Source organism: Pecten maximus, unplaced genomic scaffold (genome assembly GCF_902652985.1).
Source record: "Pecten maximus unplaced genomic scaffold, xPecMax1.1, whole genome shotgun sequence".
Classification (NCBI taxonomy): Eukaryota; Metazoa; Mollusca; class Bivalvia; order Pectinida; family Pectinidae; genus Pecten; species Pecten maximus.
The window spans coordinates 7883-23425 of NW_022979484.1; the positions used below are offsets into that span (position 1 = coordinate 7883).

At 36.2% G+C, this 15543-nt stretch overlaps 1 protein-coding gene across 1 annotated transcript in view; it reads right to left on the bottom strand.

Moving 5' to 3' along the window:
- Positions 1–1086: 1086 nt before the first annotated feature.
- The window catches only part of LOC117318712, a 56962-nt gene continuing 42505 nt past the window's right edge, over positions 1087–15543 (bottom strand). The window contains exons 16-19 of the mRNA XM_033873671.1: positions 7963–8034; positions 5853–5934; positions 3997–5304; positions 1087–3617 (exon numbers count right to left, since the gene is read on the bottom strand). Of these exons, the coding sequence (XP_033729562.1) occupies positions 3193–3617; positions 3997–5304; positions 5853–5934; positions 7963–8034 (1887 nt within the window). The 3' untranslated portion in view covers positions 1087–3192. The remainder of the gene's footprint in view (positions 3618–3996; positions 5305–5852; positions 5935–7962; positions 8035–15543) is intronic.

Genomic DNA, 15543 nt, shown 5'->3' on the forward strand with positions numbered 1-15543 from the left:
AAAAATTTTAAACAAAAAAACAAAAAAAAAATACCCCGACAGTAACTAAAATTTGGCCCCCCCCCCGGGGGGGCCCCAAAAGGCCCCCAAAAAAAACCCCAAAAAAAAAAGGAAAAAAATGAAAAAAAGTGAGGCTGTGAATTCGGCAAGAAAACGAAAAGAAAAGATAAATTCAAAATTTGTCCTGTAAATTAAAAGGGGCCTAAAACTGCCCTTGCAAAAGGGCCCCCCCCGGGGAAAGGTTTTTTCTTTTCCCCTACCGGGAACAAAGTCAAAAAAATTTGTTTGTTTTGTTGGCCCCCAAAAAAAATAACAATGGGGCCCTTTGTATGGAAAAAAAAAAAAAAAAAAAAAAAACCAAAAAAAAAAAAAATGCTTTATTCAAGTTCCATACTCGTTCAAATTTTTTTTTATTCCCCCCCACAAAACGGGGAAAAGGAACCCTTGGGGGGCCTTCTGAAAAACAAAAAGACTTTTTCTCGGTAATTCTGGGTTTTAAATTTTAATTTTTAAAAAATTTTAAAAAAAAATTTTTTTTTTTGTATTTCCCTTGTTGGAAATTTTTTAAGGTTTAAAAAATTAAAAAGTCAGTTTTTTTAAAAGTTGTTATTAAAGGAATTAGGGTTTATTTTTTATTAAGTTTAAAGTAAAGGAAATTAAAGGGATGGTTTTTTAAAATTTTAGAAAATGGGGGTTAAAAAAATTAAAAAAAACTAAAAAATTTAAAAATTCATTTTTGCTCAAACGGGTTGGATTAAAATTTTTTTTTTCCCCAGCCAAAAACGGAAACAAGGGAAGAGGAGCAGGAAAAAACCAAGAACAACAAAAAAAGCAAAAGCCCCCAAGAGAGGAGGAAGAAAGAGCCCAAGAGGAAAAAAAAAAAACTTCAGAAAAAAGCAAACAACAACCTTTAAAAGAAAAAAACCAAAAAGAAGCCCCAAAACACAACAAAAAAGAACATTTTTGAAATAACAAAATTTTAAAAAATTTTTTTTTTGTTTTCCCGGGGAGGTGTTTTTTTTGGTTCCCCCCCTTTGAAAAGGTATTTGGGGCCCCTTGTTTTGGCCCCCTTGTTTTTTAGATATACAAAATTGTATATTGTTACACTCACGATAGGTTTAAAATCAAAAGTGGCTATTGTTAGTCAAATATTGTGGTAAAAGCCAATAACTGTCCGATAGTTCAAAATTTTGTATATACTAAAAGACTCGAACACAGTCATCAGACTTGTCATGCTGTTGTAATGATGGTAAATGGTTCATTGCACACGACGCACTGGGGTTGGTCCTCACGCTTCAATAAGTAGGAATGCGTTATATATGTATGGCCAATCCTAAGACGGGCAAGAACAACCTCGTCTCGTCGATTGTCTCTGTAGCAAGGAGACCATTCGCCGATATTTCCTTTGATTTAATATAGTTTATTGTCTACCTATTGATTCCATTCATTTAGCCACTTTGATAATAAAAAAATTAGTAACTAACGGCTTAAAATCGGTGAAATGAATTTTAAAATCAGTTGGTGGAAGTGATAATGCCACTTTTGTGGCGCGATCTGCTTTGTCATTGCCAGGAATTCCGGTATGTCCAGGAACCCAGCAAAATATGATATGACAACTAAAGGTGAGACTATGCAGTAAAATCAGTATTTTTCGAATGGACATGTCATCTAGATTTCTGTTACTTGGACTCTGTAAGACAGATAGAGTCAGAATAGATACTTACTCTCGTTACATTGTAAGTTTTAATGTGTTGGAGAGTAAGGCAGATATTATGGGCCTCTGCAGACAATATCGAAGCGTCATTAGGAAGTCGGCATCCCAAGGCTGCATTTGTAATAACCATGGCTGCCGCTACCTTATGATCGTTCTTAGAACCATCAGTGTAGAATGATTGGAAGCCACTGTATTTTGACTGTAGGTCTAAGAATGACGAACGAAAAACATCAGGGTCAGTATCAGAAGTTAAGTTACTTGTGAATTCGAATACAACAACATTCCTACAATTATAACGAATTTGAAAACACTATGTCATATCATTAACAAGACATATTTGTAAAAGAGTAACACTGAGCGTACAAACCCATCAACGAATAGTTATCGTTATAACTGTTCAACAGTTTCGTCATTATGTCGGTATTCTCTGTTGTTTATGTATAGAATACAATAAAAAAAATCAGTTTTGTGTAGGAGTTGAGCAGTACTCATAATTTAGCCGTAAAAATATAAATATAGATATATAAATTGGTGCAGATATTGAAAGTGTTCAGGTAGTTATTTTGCAATCCTTTCTGGTGACGTGTTCCTCGAGAAGCTAAGGAACAGATTAGAACAGATTAAAGACATCCTTATTGCTCGGTTTGACAGGCACAACGTCTCTCGTATTTAATTCTGTGCGGTAGTCACTGCCTACTACAAGGAACACTGTCTGTAAAAACCCTAGCTGTTCACAGGGCGATAAACCAAACAAACTATAATCAAGTAAACTTGATCTTTGGTCAGTTGAATTAACCTTTAATTGTGCATCAAATTGTCATAACAAAACATTCATCAGTGAAAAATATTAAACTTGAAATTCAAATTCAGCTGTTTGATCCCGTGACATTGAAGAAATATAAAAAAATGTTAATCAGTAAAAATTTACAAAAAAAATATCCAAAACAAATACTTGCAACCATGCAAATCTGTCAACAAATACAAAAGTAATAGCAAGTAGTGAAATTTGTGAACAATTTGCTTTGGTTTGGTTTTATTTGTTTAACGTCCTATTAACAGCTAAGGTCATTTAAGGACGGCCTCCCGTGTTTGCGATATGCATGCGTGTGGTGAGTGCGTGTGTGGGTTTTGTGAGGCTGCGGTATGTAACAAACACACCAGTAATAAATAAGATAGTTTTTGTGGCATGTGGCAAATCATCGTCATATAAGTTACCTGAGTCCTTGGTTGGTTTGTAATATCGAATTATAAAACAACAATGTGTAAATCGTTGTCTCACAATTAAGAGATTAAGTCGCAAGGTGCGCGATAACATCGCCATCCATTAAACCAAAAGGCATCAAGTTAAGTCATTATGTGATGATAGATTTATACATGACGTTAAACAGATGGAACCTAACTCAATGTTGCGACGTAGCGTAAAAGATCAGTTAGGAAAATCTCTACATTCTACAGCAGTAATAACTGTTGATATGTTCCTATGGAAACGATGCTATTGAGTACTGTGTGCCTAAAGTTTTCAATATTGCACCGATAGGCGTAACAACTGCTAATGGAAATGGGTTGGTACCTACATACGCATGTCCGATAGCCATTCCTATTAATACTAATTCACCTGTGTCGGACTTCATAAACACAGGTGAACCGGAGTCTCCCTCTGCAAAAAACGTCATTGTTGGATGGGTACCACTGACTTGATACTGGTTTTGCATTTCGACCTTCTCTGTACATCTAGGTAAGCCGAGAGCCGTGGACAGTGGTCTTACGTGAGTTCCACACACATCTAGTGTTCCTTTTGTGACGTCACTGGAACCTCCAAATTTAAACACAATGTGTGTTGTACCGAAATCTGTTAAGTCTTCTTGGATGGATCCACTGTTATACTCGGGAAGTTGGTCAAACCCTGAAATTATGAAATAAATAGAAGGTATGCTAAATAAAAGAGAATTCTTGATTCAAATGATTTTTATACAAAAGCTTCAAATAATTTAGCAAATTAACAATCAAAGAAATTAAAAGACTGAGAAAAGTCGATGGCTAGGAAACATTTTTTAGGTAGTGATACAAGAGAAAAACAATCGTTCGTTATGTATGAAGGACAGGGACATTCTACTCTCAGGATAACAAAATGTGGAAAATCCTCAGATAATCTCGAGTTTCACTACATTTGAGGATTCTCGGATGAAATATCCCTATCCTATATAGACACATAATGAAAGATGTGTAGCTATTAACGAAGCTGAAGAACAGCAATGGCCTGAATATTTCAATTCAACACAAACCTGCATTTTTGTAGCTACTGTGTTTCGCATTGGCAAATTGACCAGCAGTTGGTAATCTACTCGGATCAGTCACCTCAACAACAGCGACATCAATACTTGGATCCAGCTGCGGATTGAAAATAGCTCTATGGACATGTCCACATGGAGAACCTGCAAAAGCCGTTGAATCAACTGAAGGTTGTACGACTTTAACTGTGTTATTACCGTTGTGTGTGTAATCTACACATTTTGTTGTAACTGGAATATCAAACAACACGTGTGCGCAGGTAAGAAATCCAATATTGTTATTAAACTTCACAAACGGACCATGTGTGCCTCCAATCAGTTGAAGGGGATTCCCGCATGCATCATATTCAGGAGTTGACCTTCCGATATCACAACCCATTTTGAGAGTCGAATGAAAGTGATCACTTGGCAGTGAATTATATCCGCCTCGTTTGAAATAACCTTCGTGTACATCAACATCAATAAAATCACCGTCTTCTAACTCTAACTGTTTCGGGAACTCTGGTTCTCCGAGTGGCACTACGCCCTTTGTACTACAGTATAGTGCGATGCATGGCTTTTCGATGATGTCGTCTCCGTTGTTCCGGTATATCACAGGACTGACGTTTATAATATTTAAGTTACTATGGTTAGCCCAAAGATTCCTTTGGTGGAGTGATAGTGCATTTTCAGCTCGTTGTGTATCTTTGTATGGAACCATCTTCCTTCCATCTTCGGTGCATTCTCTCTCTTTTTTATAAATGTACGGATTTCGAATCATAACCAAACCGAGGCCATCACCAAGTTCATAGTTTGAAGCCTTATTTTCATGTGTTGAATATACAATGAAAGCTCGGGTGCGTTGTCCATCTTTTCCCACGCGATGTCCTGGAATGACGGCGGGTCGAAGTTTATAATATTTTGTTTTCAATTTTTCGGCTTGATCCAACATGTATATCTCTTCCATTTCGTCACTGAGGTGTAATATTCGAAAGCAGCGTTTGATATTGTCTTCTCCAGAGTATTTGATGAGCGAGCATACCATCTCCGTTCTCTCCATTAAAGTCGCTAAATATAACGCCGTGGCATTACCGACTGTTAATCCCTTCAAAGCTTCACCGAATATGTGTTCGTGGATCTCCCTTTCTTCATCCCATTCGATTCCCTTCCATTTCCTCATACATTCTAGCATTTCTGATGAGCCAAACACAGCTACAATATGAAGAATGCTTTCGGTTGTTTCTGTTGTCGAAAACTTCTTTTCTAAAGTTTCAAACTTTTCGATGTCTCTCTTCTTCACGATTTCGATTAGCGATTTCGTATCTGAAGTATCAATAAATACAAGAACAGTTTTAAGGTGTTATACACCAATGTGATAGTCTATAATACACGTGTTATAGCAATGATAAAAACATTAATAATACCGAAACGTTAATGAAATCGATAGACCGAAGAGAAAGCAAGAACAAAAAGAGTGACTTCACTTTATAAGATTGTCTCTGTTACTCAAACAATATGGCATTAAGATAATTGTGCAATCGCAATTTTACTGTAGTGTGTAATACAAGCCACAATCCCTCTATTTTACTTGTGTGATACTTTCCCAAGTATTCGCGGTTAGAGGGCAAATATAAATAACGTGATTATAAAAAACCTCTCATCTACTTCACTGTCTAAAACCTAAAACGCAAAATCGACCCTCCCCCGTTAGACAATAAAATTGGATATACGATATATCAACATGGCGTTCACCGTTGAGAAAAAAATTTACTAGACATTTTTATATCAATGAAAGTTCTTTTTTAATTGTAATTGTGTTTCTAATTTAAGCATATAATCTACTTTGATACATCGCTGTCTGTCATCATTACCTCCATCATCATCACCACTTTGTATTGAAGCGTCTGGTGTATCCGACGTCGACACACTAGTCTTCATTTCAGTTCGTCCGATCTATAACGTATAAATAATACATGCAACAAATACACAGCATGTCAACGTGTAAATGAAACCGTAACTATAAGTTAATAATTAATGGCCAAAACCACATAGTGATCTCTACTTTGTTATGGTTGATTGAATATTTAAGAAGACAAAATTATCAAGTTGGTTTCTAAACAGGTAAATGCAATCGTGATAAAACTAATAATGAGAAAATACAGATAAACCAAATCGACCCATAAGCTGATAATTTCCAGGTCAGTTTTAACTTTGAATGCAATGCGTTTATATTTTGTAGTTTTAAATATAGAAATATACGGAAAACAACATCGAGTCGATATTTTAATCACAAATGAGTTGTTGTATGGTCGCCGACGACCATTTTGAAAACGTTTGTTGGTTATTTATGAAATATTTTTAAAACGGTGATTATTCTTTAATTAGATCACGTTCCGACTAAAGTGCCACTTCTCTTATTGTTTGTATCTTCCTCAGACTTGTGAACATTTAAAGTAGTATATTTCAACAGCTAAAAACCAAATTGAAATGACATATTCCATAATATTTAATAACTTAATGTGATGATATTTTCTTGCAAATGTTTTGAAAAAATAACAATTTTGTTTGTGTACGTTTCGCTCAAGTATCTCAATAAACATGATAAAACTCTTTACATCTACCCCATTGATTTTACTTGATATCAAAGTTTTGAAAGTACTTAAACTTAAAGTGACGAATGACATTGGATCATAAAATGGTTTTGCACAATACTTTCCGTCTCCGCCCGTGCTTTTAATGTCTAGAACATTACTATGTCCATAATTCGAAGGTTTAGTTTGGTTTATTTTGTTTAACGTCCTATTAACATCTTAGGTAATTTAAGGACGGCCTCCCGTGCGTGGAACATGTATGAGTGTGGTGAGTGCGTATGTGTTTTGGGAGGCTGCGGTATGTTCGTGTGAAGTCTCCTTGTGGTAGGCCGGAACTTTTGCCGATTTAAAGTGCTATCTCACTGGAGCATACTGCCGAAGACACCCAGCAGCACACCCCACCCGGTCACATTATACTGACAACGGGCCAACCAGTCGCCCCAAAACCTTCCTCACAGCGGCGAACGCTCAACTAAAGGCCAAAAGTGAGGCATTGTCAAGGGAGACATTAGGAAGAAGAAAGTTATCAAGAAAGAAGAGAAAATATAAGATCCCAAGTTTAGTCGCCTCTTACGACCATGCAATGGGGGCAGCAGGTACAATTCTTACGCCCTACCTGCAGGGCAGTAATTCGAAGGATCACAACACTTGATGTGTACATCGGTTTAATCACGGTCCAATATGACTTATTTACATTTATTTGCCTTTTAAAAAGATAATGGAATTAAGTGTATACATTGGTCATACTAACACACACAAAAATCAGGGCCAATGACCATTTAATTACAGAGTTAATGTCCTTTGTTAAACCGTAAGACAATTTAGAGCTTTCAGTTATTTGGTATTAAGTAAATGTAGACGAAAAGGAAATAAAAATGTGGGTATATCCAGCGATTCATCAGTATACGTTTTATATGATGACATACCTAAGATAAATTAAAGCATACAACTGTAAAGATACTCGGATGTTAAAATACATCCTATGTTATCTCAGTAAAAAAATGAAAATAAAAATAGTGGTGGGTAAAATAGGTATAAAAATATTATTTGCGATATAATGATATCAGGTATGGCCAATTGTGGTGGATATGACATTTTTTGTATAAATGTTTTGGTTCAATGCCAGGTTCAAGGCTCATTAGGTCCCGAAATTAATTAGTCTCACTAAGGGGGCGCTGTAGTCATATTCATGGTTTACAAAGGGTGAAGAGTTTTTTTTTTAAATATATGTTCTATTGTAATTGACTAATCTATATGAATTCAGTAATCTTTTTATCCTGCTTGGTATTTAGCGTTTTACTTGTTATAACCGATTAAATAATATCACTTGTGTTCTAATATCGAATCTCTCCAATTTCAATTAATAAACTGACTATCAGGAAACACTTACTGATCTGTCTTTGTCCAGAAGTAGTTCGACTATTTCAGTATGACCACGAGATCTTGCCTTTTCAATCACATCCTGTTAAAAAGTTTGACATTTCATGTATGATTGATATTAATGTATATGAAAATGTGCTTTTCTGACTTCAAGTGAATGGGCAACTTGAGAAAGATTGTAAATTGAATCAACGTGGACAAGTTTGCATGTGAATCACCTGTTCTGTTAATTCTATTACAAAAATGTGTATACAAGACTTGTTTCATGTTGATACTGCAGTTTCCCATGCAATGTCTTTTGTTAAAGTATGACATTTTCATTCGTTGACTCCAAATGATTCGACGTTGATGTCATAGGTTAAAAGGAGTGCTCCCTGTTTATCCGTGATCTATTTATATTGTCCATATGGGTTCAGGAATTGCGTCTATCTTGAAATGTAACCTGTTTGTCCAGTTTTATCCAGGTATGTCAGAATATGAGGTACATATATGCAAGTTTTTACGTAAAAAATGGCATGTTTATGAGCATATATTTGCATATTTCCCTTCTTCAGCCTAGTAAACTCTGCGTTTATACCACCGTAAGTGCAGTGAACAAAATGTTCAGCTGATTAATAAGCGCGGGAATCGATAACAATATCATGCCGTCGTCTCTTTGTGACGTCACGGAACGTCAACTACACGGAGCCGTTTTGAAAGGACTGATCGCGCAATTTCCGCGTTTCTCCTTTTACCCGATTATCGCAGTACAAAAAGCTAACGTCAGGTGAGGATTTTGTCAAAAATTTATCGGAATATTACGAAAATGGGTGCGTATTTAGCTTATCCTCGAGGTAGCCTAAAACAAATAGCTTACGCGTTCAGCTTCTATAGAACATTCGACCAGGTCACTACTCAATCTGTGTCAATACACGCTGTGCTTGACGACCATAGTTATTTTTTAAGACGGAAAATATGGATTGTGAATATATCAATTAATTAAAAACGCAAAAGGCATTAAAAAAATGGTGAGTTTCTTTTAATTTTGTTAACAAAGTGTCTTCACGTAAATTCACTGGAACTATATCGTTTTTAACACATCACGACTTTTATTTTCTTCCTACAGGATTTCAACGATTTGTTTGATGTAAATATTGGCATTGAACGGTGTTTTTATTACGTTTACGGTGGTATGAACGCTAACGCGCTATATAGAATATGCCTGTATCCCATTGCGTTCATACCACTGTAAATGCAATACAAACACTGTTCAATCCCTATATAAATGTTGAGTGTTTGTAGTTGTCATACGCGGATCAGACATTATACCGATTTAACGACTTTCAATTTATCATATCATAATAATTTCATATGTAGGGGAATTTTTATCTTTCATTATGATATGGAAGATAAAAATCTAAATGTGTTATATGTTTCTTTCAGTTGATCAATTTAACATATATTTCACTTCATGTTTTGTTATTGGGGAACTAGAGATAGTGCTTGTACCCCGATATTTACTTAAAAATTAGTTCAGGTTAATAGTCGAAAGTGCTATTTTCCGGAATGAGCGCATTCATATTTTCGCGTATTTTTTTTTTTTTTTTTTGCTTTGTTCATTCTGATTGGCCTATGCATTTGTCATATATCTTCGGATCTTCTCTACCGCCAACTCTTGTATAAGAATAAAGTCCGTTTACTAAAATCGTTCGAGTGATTTCTACAGGAACATGATCTAAAAGATTATATAATCTGGATGAAGAAGCGTTTGAGATGACTGTTTCTGAAAGTCAACGACAACGCTAACACAAAAGTATTGTTGTTAATTTTTAATTTACATTAAAATTTGATCATTGAAACAGACTTTCTTTAATAACTAGTATTGAGCAAAACGGAATAATTTAAATGTGGGTATATCATTGTTTGGGTATTTCTGTAAATAGCACTTTTATTGTCCCCCTTGACACCAACTATTTCCCTCGGCTTCGACTCGGGAAATAGTTAATACCTCGGGGACAATAAAAGTGCTATTTCCCTCACACAATAACTGTATACTATTGAGTAAGATAACCAGACATATTTTGACAGCTTCGCGGGAAGACGCTAGTTGAGAACTCATTATTGAGAAATTGAGTTAGTTGTTTGGAGATCAAGGCAAAGCAATATAACAGAAATACTATTCTAAAACTCAACAAAAATGTGATATTTTTTGTAGCACTTGATTCTAGCCTCGAGTTTCTATTCCAATATGCCATCGCCATAGATAACACACAAAGAAGTGAGTGTCTAAAGAACCAGACTTGACATCGGTATGACGCAGCGGACTTTTAATTAGCTAACAATGAATGGTAAATGAAAACGTTTGGCAATAAACATAAAGTACCGCCTACACAATCATCACTTGAGTTGGGATGGAAAATTGGTAATTTAAAAAAAAATTGACGTTTTATTTGTCATGTTTATTTTTACTAAGTATAGTTATAATGCTGCTACATCAAGCTCAATAGCAACACACTATATCTACCCGAAAACAGCAGGAAACCCACACACTAATGCAGCATGCCATAGGGCAAGCCTTACAAGCTTTGGCTAGATAGTATAAACATTGATGACATCACATTCGCCTTACGCTTACACCAGGAGATAGGAGGGTTGTCTCGTACGGACTTAAGGAAGTACGGAAAGTGCACGTTTTGTAAACAAGTCATCTCACGGAAGCGCGGAATAACGATTTTCCGATCTTTTTCAGTTGCTTATTAAGTCTTTTAAAAATCATTTTGTGAAAGCGACGATTCAGACCCTTCACGACAAAACACGGATAGACATGCGTACAAATTCAAGTTTGAGCATAGTGGGCGTCCTTGTATATTGCTTGTAATTACAGTGTATAATATAAATTGTAAGTATGTACTTCCTGATTTTATTTTGGATACCTGTGTGGCAATCGCTCGGCTAGTTTCCATTTATACGGACTTAAGGAAGTACGGAAATGCACAAGTCATATCATGGAAGCGCAGAAGAGTGACAGCAATTATATATAACGTGTTTTGAAAAGACGAGGATAAAAAGTGAAAGCACGGAATGAGATGTCCTTCAGGTAGCTGTAAATAATCAACAAATAAAGATACACAGTCGCAAAGGTAATTACATAAGACTCACACCAGTCATTAATACATAACGGAATAGCCTATCACAATTCCAACACGACTTGATCCAATAATCAAATACACTAACCTCCACATGAAATAACTATGATAGACATGGAAATGGTATTACAGAACTTTATAATCAAACTTGGGAAATAAGATTCCATTATGTGTAAAGTATATCAAATTAACGATTTTCCTATCTTTTTCAGTTGCTTATTAAGTGCATTTAAAATCACTTTGTGAAAGCGACGATTCAGACCCTTCACGACCAACCACGGATAGACTTGCGTACAAAGTCAAGTTGAAGCATAGTGTGCGTTATGGTATGGTTCGAACTACATCTGAACATGCTGATACCATGTGAAGTTTCCACCAGGCCGGAACCGGGGGATAGTAGCATTTCTGATTAAGTTCGAGTGCAGGGAAGCAAGAAGCATCGTATTATACACCAAGGAGTACTCGACACTGTATAGGAGTACCTATGTATTTGTCTCGCGCCCCTTTGAGGAAGACTTTGGGTACTGTCCCCTGACTGACCCAATAAATAACAACACTTAGCCAGAACTATATCGGGATCATTTCTGGCAAGTTAGAGCTGAATCCCACTGGTGGAATTTGAGTAGTAGTTTGAAATAGATGTTGTTAAGGAAGAACCACGATTGCGCAATCATGTTACAAAATGGCCGCTGTGGCTGCCATGTCAAAGCTTTTACAAGGCTGTCAAATAGCAACACTTTGTTGGCTCTCCTTCCTTACATCCTCACCAATTTCCAGCTCAATGGCACCAGTGGAACTGGAGAAGTTGTTTAAAATGTGCTTTTCAAGATTGTTGCCATGGCGGCCATCTTGGATCTCTAACCGACTTGAAAAATAACAACACTTGGTCAGGACCATCTCAGGATCATTTCTGGTAAGTAAGAGCTCAATCCCACTGGTGGAATTTGAAAAGAAGTTTGAAATATGTGTTGTTCAGGAAAACCATGATTGCGCAATCATTTTACAAAATGGCCACCATGGCTGCCATGTCAAAGTTTTTACAAGGCTGAAAAATAACAACATTTTGTTGCCTCTCCTTCCTTAACATCCTCACCAATTTCCAGCTGAATGCCACCAGTGGAAATGGAGAACAAGTATAAAATGTGTTTTTCAAGATGGTTGCCATGGCGGCATTCTTGGATTTCTGACCGACTTGAAAAATAACAACACTTGGTCAGGACCATCTTATGATCATTTCTGGTAAGTAAGAGCTCAATCCCACTGGTGAAATTTGAGTAGAAGTTTTAAATAGGTGTTGTTTAGAAGAACCATAATTGTGCAATCATTTTACAAAAATGGCTGCCGTGGCTGCCATGTCAAAGTTTTTACGAAGCCGAAAAATACCAACACTTTGTTGGCTCTCCTTCCTTAACATCCTAACCAATTTCCAGCTCAATGGCACCAGGGGAACTGGATAAGTTTAAAATGTGTTTTTCAAGATGGTTGCCATGGCGGCCATCTTGGATTTCTGACCGACCCGAAAAATAACAACACTTGTTCAAGACCATCTCAGGATCATTTCTGGTAAGTAAGAGCTGAATCCCACTGATTGAATTTGAAAGGAAGTTTGAAATAGGTGTTGTTCAGAAGAACAAGGATTGCGCCATAATGTTTCAAAACGGCTGCCGTGACTGCCATGTCAAAGTTTTTGCGAAGCCGAAAAATAACAACACTTTATTGGCTTTCCTTCCTTAACATCCTCACCTATTTCCAGCTCAATTGCACTAGTTGAACTGGAGAAGAAGTTTAAAATGTGTTTTTCAAGATGGTTGCCATGGTGGCCATCTTGAATTTCTGACCGACCCCAAAAATAACAACACTTGTTCAAGACCATCTCAGGGTCATTTCTGGTAACTAAGAGCTGAATCCCACTGATGGAAATTGAGAAGAATTTTGAAATAGGTGTTGTTCAGAAGTACCACGATTGCGCAATCATGTTATAAAAATGCTGCCGTGACTGCCATGTCAAAGTTTTGCGAAGCCGAATATTAACAACACTTGATTGGCTTTCCTTCCTTAACATTCTCACCTATTTCCAGCTCAATTGCACTAGTAGAACTGGAGAAGAAGTTTAAAATGTGTTTTTCAAGATGGTTGCCATGGCGGCCATCTTGGATTTCTGACCGACCCGAAAAATAACAACACTTGTTCAAGACCATCTCAGGATCATTTCTGGTAAGTAAGAGCTGAATCCCACTGATTGAATTTGAAAGGAAGTTTGAAATAGGTGTTGTTCAGAAGAACAAGGATTGCGCCATAATGTTACAAAACAGCTGCCGTGACTGCCATGTCAAAGTTTTTGCGAAGCCGAAAAATAACAACACTTTATTGGCTTTCCTTCCTTAACATCCTCACCTATTTCCAGCTCAATTGTACTAGTTGAACTGGAGAAGAAGTTTAAAATGTGTTTTTCAAGATGGTTGCCATGGTGGCCATCTTGAATTTCTGACCGACCCGACAAATAACAACACTTGGTCAGGACCATCCAAGTATCATTTCAGGCAAGTTTCAGCTCAATCTCACTGGTGGAACTTGAGAGGAAGTTTGAAATGTCGCACAACGACGGACGAAACATGATGACTATAGGTCATCCTGACCCTTTGGGAAAAGATAAGATCCCAAATTAAGTCGCCTCTTACGATCATGCAATGGGGGCAGCAGGTACAATTCTTACGCCTTACCTGCAGGGCAGATAGAATTGATAACAAATTGATCAAATCAGAGACGTATAAAATACATATTTATGTTATATATATGTCTCTGATAAAGTATAACAAGAGTAATTATTTGCATAGTAAGAGCAAATAGGCATATACATGTGAAATAGAACTGTTGTCCTAAATGATCATCCGGACAATCAAGTTGGTCATGTTATGAACAGTAAAAAACAAACCTTACTCTGAAAAGAAACCTTTGTCCGACATAACTCTCTCGAGACGTTAAACAACTGTCAGGAACATGGCCAAGGTAGTTAAAAATAATTAGGACTTGTTTAAGAACATTACAAATTCTTACAATAATCCAGCATTTACAGGGATAAAGCAGGGTTGAGCTACTCGACCTAGTCAAAAAAAAATGTGGAACTAAAAAGTTAAATTCACCTGTCAAAGTTCAAGCAGGCTATGTGCAGATTTGAATAAAAAATGCATGTATTAATTGATGCATGCAAGACTAGGGAAGTTGGATTGTGTACAAATTTACTTGTAATATAGATAATCATAGTCTTATTTTGATTTAAAACACAGAAATTTAAGATAAAACAACAACTTCAATCTGGTGTACGAATGTTGCTTGATATGGTGACCATATTTCAGAGCAGTGATCTAACGGACTGTACTAATGTACAGAGAGCGAATAACATTTTACGTTTTGATAATCCAAATATATATTGGCATGACCTTAACAACCACTTATCTAACATGTAATAAAAAGTTGAGATTCGGAGTGAGTCATACACCCAAGGAAATATTCTACGAAAACATTGACAACCTTATTGATAGATCCAATTCTGACCCTAAAACGTATTGGAAATTGCTAAAACTTTTACTTAAAGGGAAGAAAAACACTGAAATATCTCCCTCTTTACAGTGAACATTCGTCGAACTATATTTCTAATGACACACAAAAATGCAACCTTCTAAACGATTACTTTACATCTATAACACTAGACAACCAAGGCAAACACCTACCTACATTTGATACACAAACTGACTCCATACTTACCGATATAGTTATTACATCCCACGAAGTGAAAGATATATTATGTACCTTAGTATAAATAAAGCAACAGGGCCTGATGGAATAAGCCATATAATGTTGAAATGGATTATTAATGAGTAGCTCTACCTTTATCTATCATATTTTATGTGTCACTTCAAACTTGGTCCTATCCCAAAAGATGGAAAATAGCAAATGTTATGCTATATTCACAGGTGGGGATAAACACAGTGTATCTAATTACAGACCAATATCATTACTAAGTTGCGTTGGGAAAATATTTGAGCGTTTAGTATCCAAACACATTTACAATTTTTTTCAACCAAAACAATCTCATATACAAGCTACAATCAGGCGTCTTACTAAAACATTCTTGACGCACAAACTGATATAATGGTATCACTCTATGTTGTTATCGTTGGAAAATTATGAACACATAGCATTTATTTTTTGCGACTTCTCCAAAGCCTTTGATAGAATTTGGCATAAAGGCCTCATATACAAACTTGGACAATATGGACTAAATGGAAACTTACTTACCTGGATAGTTAGTTATTTGTCGTGCAGGAACACAACAGTCTGTTTATATAAATAATTCCAAATCTTCTTTGAAAAATATTAATGCTGGTGTACCACAGGGATCTGTCCTAGGGCCTCTATTTTTCCTCATTTATATCTACGATATATCCACCGAACTCGCATCATTATGT